This window comes from Vigna unguiculata, chromosome 6 (assembly GCF_037176805.1).
Source record: "Vigna unguiculata cultivar grain cowpea cultivar isolate G323 ecotype 2 chromosome 6, ASM3717680v1, whole genome shotgun sequence".
Lineage (NCBI taxonomy): Eukaryota > Viridiplantae > Streptophyta > Magnoliopsida > Fabales > Fabaceae > Vigna > Vigna unguiculata.
Genome location: NC_140797.1, coordinates 32,474,429 through 32,496,891, shown reverse-complemented (window position 1 = coordinate 32,496,891; position 22,463 = coordinate 32,474,429). Strand labels below are relative to the sequence as shown.

The 22,463-nt window shown below is 31.1% G+C and overlaps 2 protein-coding genes across 2 annotated transcripts; both read right to left on the bottom strand.

The window, feature by feature from the left end:
- Nucleotides 1–1,983: 1,983 nt before the first annotated feature.
- Nucleotides 1,984–9,189, bottom strand: LOC114189137 (polyadenylate-binding protein interacting protein). Its single transcript, XM_028077843.2, has 11 exons — nucleotides 8,805–9,189; nucleotides 7,961–8,082; nucleotides 7,719–7,870; nucleotides 5,936–6,017; nucleotides 5,815–5,851; nucleotides 4,578–4,822; nucleotides 3,883–4,125; nucleotides 3,622–3,723; nucleotides 3,435–3,485; nucleotides 3,120–3,204; nucleotides 1,984–2,498 (listed from the first exon to the last, which is right to left on the bottom strand). Exons 1-11 carry the CDS (start codon nucleotides 8,983–8,985, stop codon nucleotides 2,329–2,331), a joined length of 1,470 nt encoding a protein of 489 aa, XP_027933644.1. The 5' UTR covers nucleotides 8,986–9,189; the 3' UTR covers nucleotides 1,984–2,328.
- An 8,832-nt stretch (nucleotides 9,190–18,021) lies between these two features.
- On the bottom strand, nucleotides 18,022–21,427 carry LOC114186685 (uncharacterized). The gene is made up of 5 exons (XM_028074662.2): nucleotides 21,380–21,427; nucleotides 20,465–20,582; nucleotides 19,758–20,045; nucleotides 18,396–19,661; nucleotides 18,022–18,152 (listed from the first exon to the last, which is right to left on the bottom strand). The coding sequence occupies exons 1-4, from the start codon at nucleotides 21,397–21,399 to the stop codon at nucleotides 19,524–19,526; spliced, it is 564 nt and encodes a 187-aa protein (XP_027930463.2). The 5' UTR covers nucleotides 21,400–21,427; the 3' UTR covers nucleotides 18,022–18,152; nucleotides 18,396–19,523.
- Between the last annotated feature and the right edge of the window lie 1,036 nt (nucleotides 21,428–22,463).

Genomic DNA, 22,463 nt, shown 5'->3' with positions numbered 1-22,463 from the left:
AAAAATTCATTAGAACACAAACCGGGAAAAGTATCTTCAAATTTCACAATACTCACCAAATAAAATTGATGAGGTACGAAGGGCTTATCTAAAATGGTATTCATTGTTTGGTATTATGATATAATAATGAATGATAGTCATATTTTTCTGAATTTTTTTACTATATGTACTTGTTTTAAGTAGAAGAAATGAGAAAAAAAATGAAGATATTTTTTTAACTATATATATATATATATATAATATAATTTGGCACCCTCAAATTTTTTGTCCAAGTTCCGTCACTGCTGATAATATTTTTAAAATTTAAATGAGTTGAGTATGAAAGATTCACATGCATGACTATCTAAGATTCACATAACATTTATAAATATAGTTGGAGCTTATTAATCAATGAAGTCGTTTATGTCAACAAGAAGAACTTAAGTATTTGTAGATTACCAGTTTGATCCTTAACAATTAGATCAATCTTATTAGTTTGCAGATTATTTCTCCTTTTATTTCTTATTTCTTGTAATTCCTTTGCCTCCACCCAACCAAAAGAACTAATTATGTGCTTACTACATTCTTGGTCTAAAATCCAAAAAATCTTGCAAATTTGTGATTTCTTTTTTTTTTTAATCATAGTTGCGGGAACTTAATTAATTTATTTTAAAAATTCAAATTTTATCATATAAAGGATGATTAATTGGGCTCAGTGACAAATAACTTGTGTTGTGAGATTTTGGAGATCACCTAACTGCTTATTTATAAAGTTTTCAAAGGCTTTTGTTATAATTTCACTTTAGTTTAAGGGGTTGAAGACTATTTTAACCTAGTTTCATGAAAATTCTAAATATGCTGCCACGTAGGTCTATGTTTGTTTTTTCATAGTTGGATTTTAATTTAGGTTAGTTTAATCGGACCCATCTTAGTTTGTTATTATTTTCAGTTTGTTTCTAGTTTATTTATTTTATTTCTAAACTTATTTTACGTATGTTTTAGATAAAATGCATTAATTATTTTCATTTTCACCACATGCATTGCACATAAGAGACTATGATGATCTTAGTATAAAAACATATACTCTAATCAAATATATTGATCAATCTTTTTCTTAAAACTGAAAACCAAATTCACAAATATTATTTTTGTACTAAAAAAAATGTAGAAGTGTTTCTAAAATTTAACAATCATTTCAGTCTCATTCCTATTGAATACAATTAATTTAATTAATTACATATAAAAATAAAAAGAAAGGCTCAGAATGTCCCCAAACTTTTATTTAATTTTTTATTTATTTTTAAATAATCAAATTCCAAAATATACATTCCAAACTCCAACCATAAATGTATTTTTTTTTCATCTTATATAATATAATTTTACAAAATCGTACTTATTAATAAATTTCAAAAAATTAAATTATTAAAGAATCAAACAGATCACACAAATAAAAGAAAAACAATACCAAAAAATTTAACCACATAACTTAGAACAATTAAAATATATTAATACACTAATTCTACTACATGAAAAATTATCTTATATTTATCTTAGCTTCCTTCTATAATTATTACTTTTTAAATCAAAAATCGAAATTAAAAAAAAATTATAAAAACACCAATAAAATCATACCAAAAAAATAATTATATGCAAAATTATCTTATATTTTATTTTTCCATTATTAATTTTTTAAAATTTTGAACAAAATAATAATAAACTTAAGTTATTTAAAACCTTAAATATAATTTTACAAATTCCAACTTAAATATAAATATTATTTCATCTTAAATTTTTTTATCTTCATATTTTTTTTATTAATTTAAAAAAAAATCAGTTCGGTTCTCAGATAACCGAATTCCGACTGCTATTTCGTTCCACTTACGCACATATGAGGTTCAAAATTCAGGATATTGGGATTGAATTCTGAACTTAAGTAAAACCGTGCTACGGGGGTAATTCTTAAAAATAGTGTGCTACATGTGTCAATAAAAGCATAAAGTATGGTATATCAGAACAAAAATCTGCATTCAATATGATTAATTTTATAATGAATTTTTCAAGATCAATTGGCAAACATATAAAATCAACCTTTAAAGGAAGAAATCTTCCCCAACTCCAATGATACAATAGAAGCATGAGGACTTCCAAAACTTCTCAAACGTATACTGCTAAAATATCAGGAAATTGTCCAGCTGAAAGTCACTGTACACTCAGTTCTCACAAATAAGAGAGGACAAAATTTTTATAACATAACAATCTATTAGGGAAAAACAAAGAAAAAGAAAAAGGAAAATGAGCCTCGATTCATTGAAAGGGATATTAACACCAGAAAAGTGAATGAAAAATTCACTAAAATTTAGTACCATAGAAACCATTTGGTCCTGGGACTGAAATAGGTCGTGTGACAGGAAAGCCAGATTGCAGAAGTGGGATGTGGCTTTGAAATGCAAAGGGCTGATGTCCACTGGTTAGGACAGGAGGGGGCACACAAACTGGCATTGCTGGACCAATTGTCCCTCCTGCTTTTGCAAAACAGAACCATTATCACAAGGGAAATGCATGTCCTTCTGTCCAAATTCTTCTATTTCAATGCCAAAATCAAAGGAAACTATTGTCTGGTTTGGACAAATTTTTTAATAAACGCTTACAAGAGTACAAAATAAATGAACTGTAAATTCAGTTTATGAGCTTCAGTTTTTGGAAGAGTTGAATGACAGCTTCTACGGAAATACTTATGAGTTTATAATAGGTGTTTATAGAGAGATGTATACAAAAATGATTATATACAGTTCTAGCATAAGCATAGTTTCAATTACTACTATGGTGTCAGAAAGGAAATGTCAAGGAGTGTCCTACACTTGTTAAAGATTCAAAAAATGAAAAGTACCGAGTTTCCAATATATTAAATGTTGTACATTTCATTGAATGTTTCTTTTAGGTATAATGCATAATAAGTGCCCTTTTAGAATCTTATTAGTAAAACCCAACAGAAAAGTTAAGATATTATTGAGTTGATGTCAAAATGTGTTAGTTATTCATTCACCGTGTAACTAACGAGTTCATTAAGATGACAGAAATAGCAACAAGATAATGCAATAAACAACCTTTCTTTTTTTTTTTATAAAAAAATAAGATTTTACCTTGCTGCTTTGGAAATGGTACATGATGATTCAACAGAGGGCGAGCTGAGACTGGTGCAACGGTCGGTGTTCCATGAATTAAATCCTTCAATCATAAGCAAAAATGTAAAATGACTAAGCTAATGAAGGTCAAAACTGTAATAAACATTTCTAGAGGGAAAAAAATACTTACAATTTGATTTGACTGACCATGTAAATATTAAATCCTTAGTGTTTTTTAACATCTCCAATGTAATTAATTTATTCCAATTTTGGATCAAATTTCCTTAACTTAGACAAATTGAATTCCAAAAGTTACAGAGCATGCTATCTTACGTGGGAAAGTGGCTGAACATATACTAACTGGGGTGAACGTCCAATCATTACCTGCATTCAGAAAAAAGATAAACATGTGGTTGATTCTTCAGCATATAAATACTGATTAACTTCTAAACCAATTAGAAGAATTTACAAAAGAAAACTCAAATTAGATACATTGAACATAAGATCTTTTCGTACTTACAGCAGGAGAGCTTGGTTGCATATAAGCAGGTTCAGACAAAACAGGAGTGTAATGTGTAGGATACCGGAGTGGTTGATTTCTATGCGGCACATGTCCAATAATCTGTTGCCAAAGAAATTGTCAAATTAACTAGAATGTGTAATGAATAATATATAGTTTTAGATTACTCCTACATTTATGACATTTGGCATCAAATAGACATGCTCATTCAGGCACAGATGCAGATGAGATAAAATATCAGAAAATTTTATTTATACATACAGGTTGTGAAAACTGAGAGCCACTTCCACCATTTCCCACTGGCAAATTACTATATTGTGCAACCTTTACAGGCACCGAAGGCCGAGAAGCAAAAGTGTTGAATCCAGCTTCTGGTTGAATACTACCAACAGGTACCACAGGAGAGCTATTTTGTACGTATAACAAATTTGCCACAGAAGCTGATGATATAGGATTCACAAAAGATGGAGAGAAGGTTTTGGCGGCTGGATTGAGCTTAAACTCCTAATTGATTGTCAAGAAAAGAAGAAGTTAAAAGCATACCAACACCGATTGCAAGAAATTTCCATTATCTTAAACTTGGCACTAGCAATCCTATTATGCTGTTTGCAAAAGAAACTACACTGAAAATTTAAATAAATATACTCTAAGGATTTTAAAATGGTGGATGCTATTAACTAAGGATCAAACCATGAAAAAATAATGGATCACTAATCAAAATGTTTAGAAATAATGTAACTAACAGAGGACTTGCGAGATGAATTATATGATTTGTGAAAGGTTCGGAGGATGATCCATGTCAACAGATAATGAAGCCCACTTAAAAAAAATTCATCTAATAAGAAACAAAAATGCATTTGATATGATTTACAATGATGTATAAATCCCAACCTATTTCTTTTTATACGGAGCAGTTTGGCCAAAGCTTCTAATGTAGGTTAAACTGATTTATTCACCTTAGCATTTATGGTAGAACCTGTACTCCTTGGAACAGATATTTCAATGGGCCTTGCTGGATGTGACTCTTTGATGAGATCCGCACCTTGGGTTGAATTTGTAGAGATAGACTCTGGTGAAACAGACCTTTCACCAAACCAATCATTGGCTTTAACAGATGCAGGAGCACTGCTGCAGAATAATCCACCATTAGAAGGATTTGATGTTCTATCTGTGCCTCCATGCTTAACAGCTACCTGTTGGCCTATACATGTATCATATCAGCTGTAATGTAAGTATAAGAGAATTGAATAAGAAAACAGAATCATGTAAGCAATCTCCTAATCTTTTTCCGGGAAGAGGGGACTTAAGAAATTCAGGATGGGCAACCATAGTCCATACTAAATCCCAAATCAAATTAGATTTAGCAGGAGTTGGTTAACTAAAAAGGTATTGGTAATATTACGTAAAAAAATCTTGGAAGAAAAATAGACAGGGAAAATGTTTTCTCCTTTTTCTGTAATCAGAGCTTTACTGATACCAAGATAGCAAGATGCCAATGCACAAAAAGTTCAAATTGAGAACAAAGGTGGCTTTTTCAGCAGCAGGTGTTTATATGGTTGAGGCACATGCTATCAACATTGCAGCCCAAATAAATAGGGCACCAGGAGGCCTTCACATTTGAGTGACTAGGTCTAGAATGTTCTCATAGCATCAGACTAGCACTAATTTGTTACAACTGTGATGCAGTTGCATTCATTCCTTTTGCTATATTCCTTTTTAGTTGCCTACAAGTGCAGAGAGTCAATGATTGTATTGTACTGAACCTATTCTGACATGGTTGAATGAAAAAGGCATGGAAGAACCAATCTATTACAATACGTATGGTGGTTGTAGCTCTTCCTCTAAGCCCATACATAAATCTTGATATCAGGGTCAAGGTTTCAAATTGCAGTTGCCATGTGGTTTTGTCATAATTCTTGACATTGAGGAAAATTATGGGCAAATGCAGCCACAATTACCGTTGCAATGTGTCTGCACTAAGCCCAAAATTTTGAAGTTGAGTGAAATCTCAGAATTGGAATGCCTTTTAAACCATAATCAGGATAACAAATTTGGTTATCGTGCACGTCATTACATGCAAAATTAGCTAAAGTGCACAATACAAATATCCAAAACCATTATACTTAAGCCATCTCAATATACACTGCTAAGGATAATTTTCAATACAGTAGATTTTGGAGAAATCTAACTCACTTTCATGCCTTGAATTGGGACTTTGAATCCTTTCCTCCTGTGGAAAATCAGAGCTTTAGAACTAAAAAATTCAAACCATCAAAATTTATGGAAATCCTGCTCAATATGCATGTCTACATACATTTTTTTCATTAAAAACCTCAGACTTCTGCATGTGGTCATCGGCTTTCCCATCTAAGTTTGACCTTTCATCTCCGACTTGTCTGTATAATAAAATTTGGCAGAAACACAAGAATGAAATAAAGTAATTGCATAAATTTGTAATTTTACAATACCTTTTCTAACAAATCCAAATTCACTAGTTAAAAAAACCGGAATCAATTAGTCGCAAGAAGATAATTTTACACCAGAAAGAAAAATCTTAACAGTTACATCACATTTTATATAACACAAATACGTTTGCAAAAATGTATATTAGCCTATCATAGTTTAAGTTTTTATCATTGAAAGTAGAGTTATCCCCACTCTGTCATAAGTTAAGTTTTTAGCTCTAAATAAGTAGTGTTATCCCCATATTTATGTAATTAAAAGTCCATTTACTTTTCTTTGTTCTCCTTAAAAGGGACTCAGTTGCAGGGGAACATTAAAGAGCATGAAAGGATGGACTCTAGACCATTACTGAAATAAGTCAAGCAAAATCATATTCACAAAACTGCATATCTAGCTTGTGTAAATAAGGACTAGTTCAATGTCCATTTCCAAATGAAAACAACAAAGCATAATGCTCCAAATGGGTATACAATGTGGAAATGCCATTGGCCTATGTAAGATTATAAATTTAGTTTCTACTAAGAAGGGTTTTCCACGCAGTAAATTATTGATTCAAGTATGATGCCGCCAAATGTGGAAACCAGTTTTAATGTGACTAGTTTAAACTTGTTTCATAAATAAATTTTTAAAATAAAAAACTGAAATATATTATTTAACGAAGTGTTTTTATGTTAGTATAATTTCCTTTGATCTTATCATGAAATACATTATTTAGTAAACTTTCGTCAGAAACAAAAGTGGATGACCAACTTAATGCCTCTTCCTCTCACGAAAGTGAAATTTGAAACACAACACTTTTCATATTGTCCTCAATGCTTTTAACCCACATTTCATGATAAAATATATCCAATACCATTTGGTAGCACTTCAACTACTAGTTAAGAAGGTAGCTTTAACATGGCCAAATCAAAGGCCTAGGAACCATAAGCCCCCACTACAGGTAAGCATATCTTGATCATGTTATGTATGCATGACCAAAGGTGATGAGCAACACATATAATCCTGTTGGACACAGGTCACACCACCTGACACCTGTATTCCTTTTGTAGCCTTTTCCTATATTACTGTTTTTCTAAGATAAGCTGTGAACCCTAAGCTTTCATAATAAAAAATCTAACCATAACTTTAAATGGGCAAAGCTTCATGATCAACATTTTCATAATAAAGAGGTTACTTGAAGAGAACAAATTTACACAAGAGCCAAAGGAGAAATAGAGAAATTGGTGTTGAACAAAAATTCTAGTTATACATATTTTGCTCGATAAATAAGAACATGGATCCTTGAGCAACCAGAAAATTGAAGTTGTGAGAGCATTTAACCACATTAACTTCGGTTTCAGCCATGGGAAATTAGAAAATGGCAGTAAGAGCACCCACTTATTCAAATGGAAACTTTTGTAGAGAAGACTACTCAACAATGGCATGTCAGGATGTGTGTATAAGGTGTTTGAGGGGATATTTTTTGCCATAGAAAAAGTGTAAACCAAAAGATAAGAAGGCAACAGGCAAACAAGGAACATAAGATGAATGCTTCCATTGGATGTTGGTTATAAAACAGTAAAAACTAACTCAAGTATACATAAAACACATCTCTCCATGCATGTGAACAAATTTGAATGGAGATACCATAGTACCTTGATTGATTAACTTGATTTGCATCCATTAAGGGCTTTGTATGATTCTCTGCCTCACGCGTTAGGCTCTCAGAAGATACATTATCGGCAACTTCTTCTTCATTATCAACAGTTATGTTTTCACCAACACCATCTGCCGAAAGCATTACTTCCTATGCACAAAACATGTACATTAGTTAATTACACTCCAGTTCGATATGTTTGAATTCATGTGGATATATTGCAAACCGTGTGTGTCTTACCTTAGCAACAACTTGCACAAGATCACTGGATAAAATCACCAATGTATCCACAAGGCCCTCATTTCCAACATTGCTGATGCCTTTTCCCATCTTGGTCATCCTTGCTTTCTTTAAAACAATACCTGGTTATGGCATAAAGCAAAGGAATGATGAGTTTTAGTCATATAAAAGATGTTCACTAAAACTCAAACGAGGCTTTATGCCAAAACTTAATAATTAAAACATTAAAAACAAGATCTGCCTTTGCTGATAACCCATTTTGATCTGTCTATATAATCATAAACAAGATGATTTAATGCTCTTCTTACCCCAAAAGCTAATTAAACCTCTCATGCAAACGACTTCATTCAGTAATCCTAGATCCAATACTAAAACAGCAGTTATATTATTCATTTTGTCTCAGTAGTTGTCTCATATTACATTTCAGTTCTTATATTAGAAAGTAACAAGTTCTTAATTTTGCAAAGTTTTTTATCTTGTAGAGAATGATTACAACCATAAAAGTTTTTATAACTGTTTTATATCATTAGAGTTTTATCTATTACTATTGATAGCAACAAAATTTACCTTCTTATGCATCATAAGGACTACCGATTTCTCATCAGGGACTAAAACTTAAAGTGTAAAGCAAATAAATGAATAGTTTAACCTAAAACAATGCTTGAACTAAAAGAAATAAATTCGATGACAGAATTTATTCCATATCAATTTGTCATATTTTGTCGGGTAACAACAAAACAATTGAAGCTAAAAAGAATCCAGAGTTTCAGGATCTATGATTAATGCTTCAGCAGAAAGAAATGAAAGTGTGAAGGGAGGAATGCGAGAGGAAGAAGAAGTGGACCATAATCGGCATGAGCAGAAGTAGTGTGGAAGATTCCAGAATACACAGAGCCATCCTTGACATGAACATCCACTGGGAGACCTACGATGCATACGGTGGTCAAAAGCAGGGCCTCGCCGAGCGAATCACAAGAAGGTGAAGAATGATTATCTGGGAAGGAGTCCCTGTTTCTGCAACCCATTTCAGATTTCTTCTTCTTCTTCTCTCTCTCTCTCTCTAGAATATTCTGCTCTTCTGCTGTTGCAATTGGATGAAGAGATCTGACAATTGCGAAAAATGAGTTTGGTTACGAGCAAGAACAAGCACGATGCACACACACGTTGGTATTGTGGTTCCTTATATTATTCGTGCCATGTTTTCCTTCTCTCTTTTCTCTAACCTAAAACTAAGTACAAGGATTGTTGTATACTTTGCAACATTGGCACTGTTTTCTACAGTAATTCCATTTATTTCCGAGTAACAATTCTTCTATCGGTTTATTTACTTTATTATTATTATTATTATTATTATTATTATTTATATATATATATATATATAAACTTAAATTTATTAAATTTTAATTTGTTATTTAGATAAAGTATTTTAATTAATATTATGATTTTTGCCTCTTTCATTTTTCTCCTTTCTTTACTCTTTCAACAATGTTTTTTTTTATCTTTTATCTAATTTTCTTTCTTCAATCATTATTTTTTTCATAATCTCATTATGCTCTTTACTGGGTGAAAAGTTAAAGATAATTTGTAATTTGATTATATTTTCAAATTCTTGTATACTTTAAAGATTATGTATTTTTTTTGTCATCAATCTTGGTATTTTTTGAGAAAAGTATTATTCTCAATTTAGTTAAGCTCATATTGAAATTTGGTTCTATTTAGATACTTTGTTTTATGTTTTTAAATGTTGAGTAGTTCTCTTGCTTGAGCTGGAAATTTATTTGGAATAAGAAATTTCATGTAAGAACAACTACTTATTTTTTTGATAAAAGTTTAGGATAGATGATTTCGATCTGAAAGTGACTTATGATCACAAAATTTTGGCTTTAATGGAGGATGATGTTTTGTTTGGAATTTGTGTGTTTGAAACAGAGTGTTATTTGTGTTTTATTTAATAGATGAATTGGTTCAGAATGTTTTGAATTGAACACCATCAAATTGACTACTAAACTTTGACAATTTTTTCTTATAATCTTAAATGACATCTTTTAAGTAGTTTTTTATTTTTTTATTTTCCAATTCCTTTTGAATATGGTTTTTGGATAAGTAAAGGTAACTCCTATATACAAACAACAAATGAAAGCAATTGACCAAATGAAGCTAGCTAGAAAAGGCATTAATAGTTGCATGAGAAGATCTAGATGAGGAGGAAGAAAAAACAATTGATGAATGTTTGAAGAACTTGGATTCAACAAAATAAATCTCATAAATGAAGTAGAAGTTGAAAAGTTGGAAGAGAAGGGTAAAGTTGAAGACAAGTACCGGAGTTAAAGGTATTATTTACCTCCACATTTTAAATACGGTTTTCTTGCAAATGGAGGACACAAATTAGTGGTGATCAACCTTGCTCTAACTTCTTTAAAGGAAGAAAATTTATCTCAATGCTCAAAGCCACTGAGTGTGCAATTATTGGAATCTTACATGTAGGGGTGGGCATGGATTGAATTTTTAATGATCCAATTCACATCTATTTTAGATCCAAATAATTAGATTAAATTTTTGACCCAAATCCATTCTTTTAAAAAAAGTAGTTTGGATTTTTAAAAATTCAGATCCAAATATTTGGATCAAGATTTAAATCCAATCCAAATATTTGGATCAAGTTCAAAATCCATAATCCATTTTTTATAAAAAAAATTTAAATTGAATTTTTTAAGACTTGTGTCATTAAGGCCAACATGCCTTATTTCGTACAGGTCGCCAAGCACGGCCCGTATGAGTCGTCAAGCCGACCCATCCTAGTCCATCTGAGTCTTTGGGTCCGTCGTGCCCGTTCGGATCATCGAGCCCACCGTGCCCGTTCGGTTTTTCGGGCCCGCTTGGCCCATTCGGTTCTTTGGGCCTGCCTGGCCCGTTCGGGTCATCGGACACGTTTGACCAGTTCGGGTCTTTGGGCCTACCTAACCCATTCGGGTCTTTGGGGTCGCCTGACCTGTTTTGGTCATCGGGCCCGCCTTATCCGTTTGATTCTTCGAGCTCGCCTGACTCATTTGGTTCATCGGGCCCGCCTGGCCTGTTCAGGTCTTCGGGCCCGCCTGACCCGTTCGGGTCATCGGGCCCGCCTGACCCGTTCGGGTCATCGGGCCCGCCTGGTAGTTCGGGTCATCGGGCCCGCCTGGTAGTTCGGGTCATCGAGCTCACCCAAATTTTCTGGATTGTTAGGCTCGATCGACTCGTCCGGTTTGTCGGGTCCGCCTAGCTCGTTCATATCTTTAGGTCCGCCCAACCTCTTATAGTCGTCGGGCCTGCCTGATTCGTATAGGTCGTCGAGCAAGGTCCATTTGAGTCTGAATTTAGCCTAGTCCATCTTAACCTTTAGCCTAACCCAAGTAAAAATTTAAATTGAAAATTTGGATTGGATTTTTTGGATTATCCATATTTGAAAATCTTGATTTATAAAATGGATATCCAATCCATAAAATATATAAAATGTAGATTAGATTGAAATCCAGATCCATTAAATGGATTTTAAATGGATTTGATTTTTAATAAAATGGATTTTTAATGGATTGGATCAGAGCAAAAGTGGATTGGATCAAGAAAATTAGATTTTTTGTCCACCCCTATATGATATTCTTATTGTATGAATAAAATTCACATGAAGCAAAATTATAAGATTGTAGCTCAACCTCAAAAGTGATTGAACTCTACAATGAAATAAGTAGTCAATGCATGAATGATCTATCCAATTTGTAACAATGTCTAGGTTAATATGATTCAGGTAGTTTCTAAATGGAGGTATGATTGTTATGAATAATGATAAAAATTAGTTAATCTCTACTAAAATAAATCACTAGTTGTGAATGTGTCTAATGTTAGAAAGGTTAGAACAATAAACATTCTATTGTTTCATGGATTGTTACTCCAATCATAATTAGATCGTTGTAGATCTAAAAGATAAAAAGAAAGCAACTTTTACTTATCCTTTTGGTGTGTTTGCTTATAAGAAAATGACATATGGGTTATGTAATGCATGCACAACATTCTAATCTTGTATACTAGCAATCTTTTTAGATATTGTAGAAAAATATATTGAAGTATTCATGGATAATTTTTCTATCTTTGATGCTTCATTTGATCACTATTTGGAAAACTTGAACACTATGTTGAAGTGATGTGTTGATGCCAACCTTGTGCTAAATTTGGAAAATGCCATTTTATGAAAGCTTAAGGTGTGGTTTTGGGACACAAAATTTGTGCAAAAGACATTAAGGTTGATAAAGTTAAAGTGGAGATTATTGAAAAGCTTAAAACTAAGCATAAAAGTGCAAGAGGAATTTCCAGATGAAAAACTATGAATGGTGTAGGAAAGACCATGTATTGTTGACATGGCAATTTTCAAAGCAGTAGGTGCCACTCCTCATAATTTTAACCTGCACCAAAAGAATAATTTTTTTATAGATGCATAACTCCATGTGCCTCACCTTTTTAAAATAGGAACCAATCAATTACTAAGAAGAAATGTTACAAGTGAGGGGTGTAAGAGCATTCCATTACACTATCACAAATCTCCTTATGGTGGGCATTTCAATAAAGAGAGGATTGTCGCAAAATCCGAAACAATCAAAAATAGGAAAAAAAAAATAAAAACAAAGAAAATCCCAACAAAACCCCAACGAAACGCGAAACAACAATCCAAATTGCAAAAAACAAGTATACAAAACGTGAAATGAAAAAAAAGGAGAATTGCGTAATTTTTTAATTTCAACTAACCACCACATGCAAGGAGAACATGGCGGAGCGCGATGGTGACTTGTCGGAACAAGAGCAACGGTGGCTTTGTTTGGAAAAAACGAAGAGCTGCTGCTAATGTAGGTTGGCACGACGAAGGTTCGCGCAGTGGGACAAACCAACGTGTGACGAACTAGTGGATGCGTGGGACGAACCAACGATTGTTGTGGAATCCAAATGACCGCAACAGCGTGGAAGGAGGCTCGACTGTGGCTGACGGCGCGAATGGAGGCTGGATGACGACAACTGTGGACGGAGGAGGCTCGATCAGAGGACAACAAACGCGAATGTTGCGTTGTTGATAAGTGTCTAGAATGCGTAAAGTTTCCATATAAACATGACACTTATCATGCTTTAATTGATCATATTTTGTAAGTAAACAACCAATTTTATCTTATAATTATAGAATGAGATATTAAAAAGAAGAAAAATAAGAAATTGATAAATTTTTGATGATTTTAAGTTGAGAAACTGGTCTCAAATCGTGGTCCAATCAAATCATCATACATGTATTGGATGTTTCATGGCATACCAAAGTGGGAGGAGAGAGTCTTGCACATTAAAGCAAGGACTCATTCTATTAGGAGTTGAGAGATCACACTGGGTTTGGAGTCCTTAGGTTCTAGTGTATCAGAGATGAACCTAGATCTACATAGAAAGAGTACTCCCAAGACATTGAATGATTTGCAAAGTAAGTAAACAAGATGATAATATTGTAGTAGAAGAAGATGAGATGAAATCAATTCATAACCCTTACTCCGCTCAATCTATCTAATAACTACTATTTTTATTTACTTGCACTATCAACAAAAAATCCAAAAGTCAAACTACCAATATACTTGTTAAGTCCCTTGGATACGACACTTGTTGATATTACTACGTACCAATACACTTACTGGGAAATGGTTGTTGTAAAATAATCATCAGTTGTGGAAGACAAAAAACAGTGCATTCGCGTTTTGAATCCCTAACTTGGTATATGGATTTAGTTTAATTTTTAATCAAGGTAAAATAGTGATTTTTTGCCTCAGTGCAATTTTAACCGAGGTAAAATAGTGATTTTTGGCCTTGGTTCAATTTTAACTGAGGCCAACTGCCCCCTTTTCCAATTAATTTTTTTACTTCGGGTCAAGGAAACTGAAGCTTAAAAGGCTTTATGGCAACGAGTGTACGACAACCGAGGCAGAAAAGTATATTCTTCTTCGGATATTGAGGGAAATGAGACAAAAAGGCTTATAGGAATTGGAAAATTTCTACCGCTCCATTAATGCTTCAGTTTCCTAATAACCGAGGCCTATAACATGAGTTTAATCAAAACTGCACTAGTGATATATATATATATATATATATATATATATATATATATATATATATATATAAGCTTACTTAATTGATTATGAATATTTTAATAATTTAAACAAAAGTATGGCGGGAATGAGTATCATGACGGATATGGGGACGAAGATGAGATAGATATGTATATCTTCATTTTCTTTAATTGTTATAATTACTAAGTGCTGGTGCGTTCGATAAGAAGACCTCATTTTCTTTGATTTCTTTGATTTCGAACCTCCGTAGAAAGATAAAAAGATAGATGAAAAAAAAAATGAAAATTTATTTATTTGTCCAGTTAAAAACGAATTAGTGTACTCTTTTCTTTATCCCTCTCATTTTAAAAAGTAAGATTCTCACACTTTTCCCGAATTCTTTCCTAAAATTCTAAGTTTCAGTAATTCCTTACTTAAATTTAAGACCAGAATAAGAATAATACAAACAAGAACTCAGAAAAACGTAATGTCATAGGGCTTTTTTTCTCAATACTTTTCTTGTTACACAATGCAGTACAAATACTACTGCAAAAGTTAATAATCTCTCCCTTATATATGCATATCCACACCTATTATGCTTTTACCACCTTTAAATACTTTATTTTTGAGCAAGTAAAGATTAACCGACATTAGACGAATATAAAACCCTATGGTATAGATAAACCAAAATGGTTGCTTCAATTGATATATGATATTTTCATTTTTACAGAGCATAAAATATCTTCTTAGATCTACAATAACTTCATTTCAAAATTCTTCCCATTCCGGTTAAAATTAATAAATATATTTATCATTGGAGGAGAAAATCAAAGAAAGAAGGGTTAAAACGAATTCAATCAATACTTTATGAATAAATGGGTATCTATGTTTTTTAGGTATTTCTTTGAAATGCGATATCTTAACGAAATTGATATCTTCAAATTTAATAATCATATGTCATTACCTGAATATGCCACGAAGAAAAATATGGGAAGAGCAAGTCAAATCAATATCTAAACATATTAGACATATGTTTTTTTTTTTCGATGTTTAAAGAAATATATATTGACTTCTGTTTGTTAGGTAAAAGATATATAGAAATGAATTATGTTATGACATACTCAATGTAGAAAGTAAGTTTTTATTTATTATGAAAAATATTTAGATTCTTGTTTTGATTCCAAGTTTGCTGAGTAACATTATTAGAATCAATCATCATACATCTGAAGTATGTTCTATTTTGAAGTGTGAAGTTTCGTCACAATCAATGCCTGAGGAAAATAACAAACCATCCTTAATGGAGGGCTTAAAGGACTGAGGGTTCACATGTAAAACCTCGTTATCGACCACCATGGACGTCAATGTTCCGGTCTCAAGATCCATCCCTAATGGAGGGTTTAAAAGACTGATGGTTCACATGTAGAACCTTGTTATCGCTCCCACGATGGACGTCAATGTTTCGACATCAAGTCTGATGATAGAATCGTTCTCAATCACTATGCATCCGAAATATTGTCCATTTTGAAATATGTGTGTTTCGTCCCAGCTTTGTCCTTGAAAGGCGTCTAAGATAATAGAAGGAGGAAGAAATATTTAAATCGCCTTTAAGTTTCGACTCCTAAATGATGTGAAATTATTGAACGTGGTAAGAACAACTCTGAAATGTAATTTAGGCGCACAAATAATTTTGGAGAAAAGAATCATTGTGCTAATAGAATAGTTTAAATTCATCAATGCCATCCAAAATTATATTTACTATTTTTTCATAATAAATACCAATTACTTATGTTTAGAATAGTTTGATTTCTTTGAAAGGTTATTATATATATATATATATATATATATATATATATATATATATGTGTGTGTGTGTGTGTGTGTGTGTTAGGTTCACCCCTCCTCCCTATTTTTATGTTTTCTCTTTTAAAAAACTTATCTAGGTGAAGGCGTCAAGTGTAACATTTTATCAATTTTAAAATTTGCAAGTCTATATACACAATTATTTGGTTCACAAAAAAGTGTACGCAACTTTAAGTTTCATAATATTACAATTCTTCATGTATATACATCGGTTCAAGATATCTCAGTAGTCAAAATAACACTCATAAATTCAACGTATAAAGAATTTTGAATTTTCATATAAAAATAATTGATATATATTATAATTTGAAGAGACTGTTGCAAAACAGGAAACACATGAAAGGATTATGTACAAACAAGGAAATGGTAATTTGTCAAAGAATTGAGAAGGTTGGTTGTTCAATTTTAATTAAGATGTCACAAAGAATGCAGTGCAGTTGAAATTGTTTATTGCACATATTTTTCCATAGTAAACGACAAGTGGGTTTCTGCAATACATAGTTTAGATTTCATGCAATTAAAAAATAACTAAATTATAGTCTCAATAAATCTATATGTAGTTTCTCGTTTTGTATTGTTTTGGTCAAAACTTAATTATTAAATGGTGAGATTAATCATAATTCAAGTTTAAGTGTGAGAATATATGATTTATTATTTTGAATGGACAAACAAATTGACAACAAAATCAACCTCGTAAAGACAAATCAGGAACTTAGTCTCATTCATAATATTTCAAGCATTTTCGTTTTAATGTTAATGAAAAAAAATGTTTAAAATATCAATTAAACTTAATAAATTTAATTAAAAAAAATTAAATTTATGTATTTTTAAAATTGGAAGACTAAATAAAATTTTTGAAGATAAACTAATTTTATTATCCACTTAAAATTAAACATGTATAAAAATATATTTAACTTTATTAAATTAATATAAAATGGTTGCTTTGAAAATCAACTCCACCTCACTTCCATGGAGATAAGCCAGAAAAAGGTTTAAACTGCGATCAATTTTTATCCATTCATTTAACCCGCAACAATGGACTTAACCCAAGTTAGTTCATAAGCTTATGACCTACCTGTTTTTAAAATAACTGTTATAAATTCTTTTTAAAAATTCAATCATTCGCATGTTTATACCAACTTCAAAACAAATATATGGAATGTGGTCCGTATGTGATTTGATTGATTTTTAGTTGATTTAGCAATATAAATAACATAAAAAATATAAAATGTATTCACAGTAATTCATTCTTGATGTCATTGAAGTTATTAAAATTTGATAAAAAATACATCATAAGTGTAACATAAAGTAGTAAGTTACCTGAGAAATTATATTTAAAAAATCTTGAGATTTGAGTTTAACTGCAAAACATATCTTCAAAGGAAAAATATAAATACTATCAAATTTATTTAAACATGTTGTATAATTATTACATTATAATATTTAAATGTATTTGTACAATAGAAATATTTAGTACCTGGGTTGTCATGCATATAGGATACGGTGTTGTTCAAGCTTCCAAACCAGATTTTTTTAACAAATGTTGCATAAATTGATGTTAAAAGTGATGCGACGAGTATGCCTCTAGAAAATGATTTCATTTTTGGAAGATTACTCATCCTCACTATTTTCAACTTAGGCAAAGATAAAATTGAACTTTGGTTGTCGAAACAAGCCAATATTGGAAGATCCTTCATTACAAGACATTCTAGTTTGGGAAAAATGATGGACACATTTTCAGCTTCAGATATATCACTAGATATGACCTCTTCCATTTTATCACATTTGCACAATCTGAATATTTTGAGTTTCCCAAGATTTTTTATTGAAGTAAGTGAGAATGAACTTTGGAGGTTGTCACAACCAAAAATGTAAATTGGCACCAAATTTGAGAAAAATGAAACTTGAGGTTCCTTGTTCCAAACATACTTCAATTTGATTAGGTTAATCAATGCTAACACCTCCAGTTGAGGAAGTATTTCGTGAATTTTATGATCAAGATTGTCTTCTTCAAAATCAAATACCTCTGTCAATAATTCACATTTGTCCAAAGTTAATTTTCTCAAATTCTTGAATCTCGTGATCATGCTTGAGGAGATGGCATTCAAAAATTTGTTGTTGTTGGCCAAAATTAGATTTTCCAGTTCACAAAATGATTTGGACGGATAATTCCAGTGCCAAAGCTTCTCTACATTCATATTGATCACATAAAGTATCTTCAATTTTTCCACCAACAACTGCAAGAAACAAGTGGTAATTTCAGCTTGTAGGCCTATGCATGAATTCAAAACTAAGTAGAATGATAGTTTTTCATAATACCATGTTATGCACTAATATTATTGAATCCCATACTTTTATTCCATCATCAATACAATAAGTAATTAAAATAAATACTAGTTACGTATATCAAATGACAAGAAAGAAAACATGTGATTTCCATGCAAAATACACTTGATAAATAGTTTGTAATGGAAACTTACTGAACTTGGGAAGAAGCAATTTGTTGTAGATGATTCTTCAAGAGCTTTGGAATCTTCAATAAAAGAAATCATAGTACAACAATTTGCTATTTTTAATGTTTGTAGGGAAGGAAATTCAGATATAGAAGGAAAGACAACAAAGAGACTTGGTAGATTTTCAAGAGAAACTTCCTTCAATTCATGAAAGGTGAGTTTCCCTCTCATGCCCTCCGCTTCTTCTTCTTCTTTGGAGATAATAATTGTATCCAACACATCACAATCATAAATTTCCAGATTTTGTTAGTTTTAGAGGAACATGAAGCATATTAAGAGACTTACATTGCTTCACCTGTAAGAGTTTTAGGTTTTGATAGAACCTGGAAATATCTTTGTTAGCAACACAAGTTAACCTTGGAAGATCAATCAAAGTTAGGTCACACAGTTGTTGTAAAAGGTGTGTGGAACAAGATATTTGTTGAAGAATATTAAATATTATTTTAAATTCCTTACAGTGACTCACAACAAGTTTCTTCAAGTTCTTCAACTCTTGTAGTGTCTCAGAGGAAATGACACAAACCAAGTTGTCATAACTGTCAAACATAATCTCATTCAATTCAAAGAAAGATTTCCCATCAGTCGTTAGGGTTTCATGTGGATCTGCAAATGGATTGGACATTTTGCAATCATCAAAGATTTTAGACTTGGGAATTCTAAATGACCATCGTAGATTTGTCTCAACTTTTGGAGAGACTTCAACTCCAATTTGCTGAGTGATGGAAAGTTAGTTGTTGGACCACCTTTATTTAAATGATCCAAAAAAACGGTAAATAAGGCTTCACATTTTTCTATAATTAATTCCTTAAGTCGGTGAAGCTTCTTTGGTGGATACAGTTCAAATATATATTGGAGACAGGAAACATCTATGATGTGTAAAATTTGTAGGTTTCCAAGGTCAATATAGTCTGGATGATCAAAGAACCACATATAACGTAAGTTGGTTTTTATTAATTTTAGTTCCTTTAGCTGTGTGAAAATTTTGTCATCTTCGTACCTCTCATCATTAAAACAAAAATGATATAGTGAGCACTCTTCAATGTTAATAACTTTGAGTTTGTGAGACCTGTATGCTAACATTATTAGAAAATCGTCCTACATTATTCCATTACAGTTATTTACCCGAAGAATTTGAAGGTTGGTGAAATGTGAACTTTGAAGATTATAGAATATCTTATCCAACTCTTCATTGTTACATACACTGTACTCAGTAATGAGTGAGAATTTGTCATCCTGCATTAATTTTTTTGAGAATTCATCATCAAAGACTAAAAATATGTTGTATATATATGTCTTATTCTGATAAATAATGTTTGAGAGAGAACTAACCAATAACTCAAAAAGATATGCAAGGTTGGTGTGAGGGTGAATTTGCACTTCATCATTTTGTGTTATTAGTATCGATTTTAACTGTGACTGTTTTATCATTCCCAAACCAAACTTCTTGATGTCGGGAAAATGATCCAACACCACATTCTCTAAGGATGACCATTTAAGAATGTCTCCCGAGGAAAAGCTTCTTAGATTAGGTAAGTCTTCAAGATGCACTTTCTTCGTTTCACAATATTCAACTGCAATTCTGGCTTTTCTGACGTTATCAATATCTTTTTCTATTTTCTGTTCATAAATAAAATCTTTATCAGGATTTTGGATTGTAAACAAAAATACATAAAAGAAAACAAGGGTCTTCAGATATCCACCAAGGAACACAATATTTTTATTAAAAAATTGAATGTATTTTTATAACTATCCAAATGATTCATCAACATATACCTACTTTACTTGAAATTCACCAACATTTATTTTATTATGTGTACTTCTTCAATTTCAATATTCAAACTTTATTTTACTTTTGTGTTTGTGTGAAACAATATAATATTATAGTGTTTAAGTAAGTACTGCAGTAGTTATTTTTAAATAACTAATACAATAATATAAATAGATTATGGTTAAATTAAATGAAGTTGGAGTTGTTAACATATTATTTTCTCTTTAAATGTATGTCTCATAATGTTTAGGAAATCATAAATTCTCACCTTTAAATAAACACTCGTCTTCTGGTCGAAGCCAATAATTTGAAGTCTACGATGCATATAATAACTGTTATATATCTCTTCTCGAATCTTTTGGACAAATGTTGATAGTCCTGCCTCTCTTCAAATGAAACAAAAGTAATGAGAAAGATTGTGTCTTCGTTTAGTTTCTTTAATGCGATACATTTAATATGAAATAATCTTTTGACACCTTCTTCAGCCACTCTTTTATTGCAAATAATCTTTTATGCACATTTTTAATGTTTTTCAACTTTATAATAAGTTTTGACCGTTGACAAAAATAATCAAATTATAAACATAAAGTACTTATTCCTTCCCGCGGATAAGTATTATTATATATTAATATTTTAAATTAAAACAGTAAAAAAAGATTATCAAAAATATTATTTTATGAAACTGTCAAGTGGATGTATTTTTTATTGATGGTGTTAATAATATTAGTTATATTAAAATGTTTGCACAAAACTAGCGTAATGTATACATATTTTTTAAATATATATATATATATATATATATATATATTATTAGTAGATGATAATATTATAATATCATTAAGTTAATATATAAAGTAAATTTATATTTAAAGTCGAATAAATAAAGAAAATAATAGAAAATAAATAAATATTTATATTGTAAAGGATAAATTAGGAATAAGTAATTATCCACGAAGGAATTAATTATCTACGAAGGAATTACTTGCCAATTAAAATTCTTAGAAAAAATAGCAGAAAAAAGTCTTTTCTTGTAAATTTTTTTAACAAATTTACAAGAAAATTCCCATGTAATATGAGAATTTGTAGTAGTGTTTGGTGTTAGGGGAAGTATAATAAAAAATGAATTATGTCACATGATAATTTTAAAATTGAAAAGTTTTAACATATTAAAGATTATAATTACCTTACTGATGTTCGTGACATTTTCTTTGTTTTCGAACTTCAGACGAACCATAAATAATAGATACATACAAAAGAAAAATGAAGATTTATTTATATATATCCACTTAAAGATGAATGGTTGTATTCTTTTCTTGATCCCTTCAGAATGCTTTGAATGTTACATACTCTCCCTCTCATTCTTTCCTAAAACTCTAGGTTTCGATAATTCCTTACTTAAATCTAACACCAGAATAAGAATATCACAAACTATAACACATAGAAAGGGTTATCAACACCAAAAAGACAGTTATTTGCCAAAAAATCTAGAAGGAGTTTGGTTGTTCATTTTTAATTTAGGAAGATGCTCTTAAGAATGTGGAGAAGTTGAAACTACTTCTAGATTTTTGTATTCTAAACTTGAATCTCTTAAATTTTAATCAGCTAAATTTAATTATGTTTCAGTTAAATAAAAATTACACAAATCTTTTGTCTTGCTAACCATCTAGTTAGTTGTTGCAAAATGTTTCTGATTTGAAAGTTTTTAAGGTATGTTGCACTTCGATGTTTACTTCTGAAAATACATGGCAGTGGTGTTTAGTCACACAATTATTTAATTTATATATTATTCAAAACTAGTTATTTAATTTACTTCTGAAAACACCTCTAATTAAGGAAGAATTTCATGAATTTTATGATGAATATTGTTATATTTAAGACTAAATGCCTCTATCAATAATTTACATTTGATCATAGTTAATTTTCTCAAACCATTGACTATGATGGTCACACTTAAGAGGACAACACTCTACAATTTGTTGTTGGTAAAACTTAGATTTTCACAGTTCACAAGAACAATTTAGATATTATGATGATCCTATTTCATAATATCATGGTATGTACTTTTTTTTATGAGCAAAGAAAATATATTAATGGGGGCAATTGAGTTGCCTCAACCCGTAAACAAGATCAACAATATATAAAAGAAAAATCATAATACAGTAAGACACTCTTTGATTATCCTCCTACAACAAAGAAAACTCAACACATGACAAATGTTATTTTTAGGTTATGTTACTCTTGACAAGATGCTCAATATACGATTAATC

Bases quoted from the DNA above. Each gene is read 5' to 3' on its own strand.
- LOC114189137 (XM_028077843.2), bottom strand. From the start codon at position 8,985: ATGGGTTGCAGAAACAGGGACTCCTTCCCAGATAATCATTCTTCACCT. The intron at 7,871-7,960 runs GTAAGACACACA...TTTTGTGCATAG, and splicing joins TTGTGCAAGTTGTTGCTAAG to GAAGTAATGCTTTCGGCAGA. The intron at 4,126-4,577 runs GTGAATAAATCA...ACAATCAATTAG, and splicing joins GTTCTACCATAAATGCTAAG to GAGTTTAAGCTCAATCCAGC.
- LOC114186685 (XM_028074662.2), bottom strand. From the start codon at position 21,399: ATGTCACGAACATCAGTAAG. The intron at 20,046-20,464 runs GTGAGAATTTAT...ATTTATGAACAG, and splicing joins AGACGAGTGTTTATTTAAAG to AAAATAGAAAAAGATATTGA. The intron at 19,662-19,757 runs GTTAGTTCTCTC...AAATTAATGCAG, and splicing joins CATATCTTTTTGAGTTATTG to GATGACAAATTCTCACTCAT.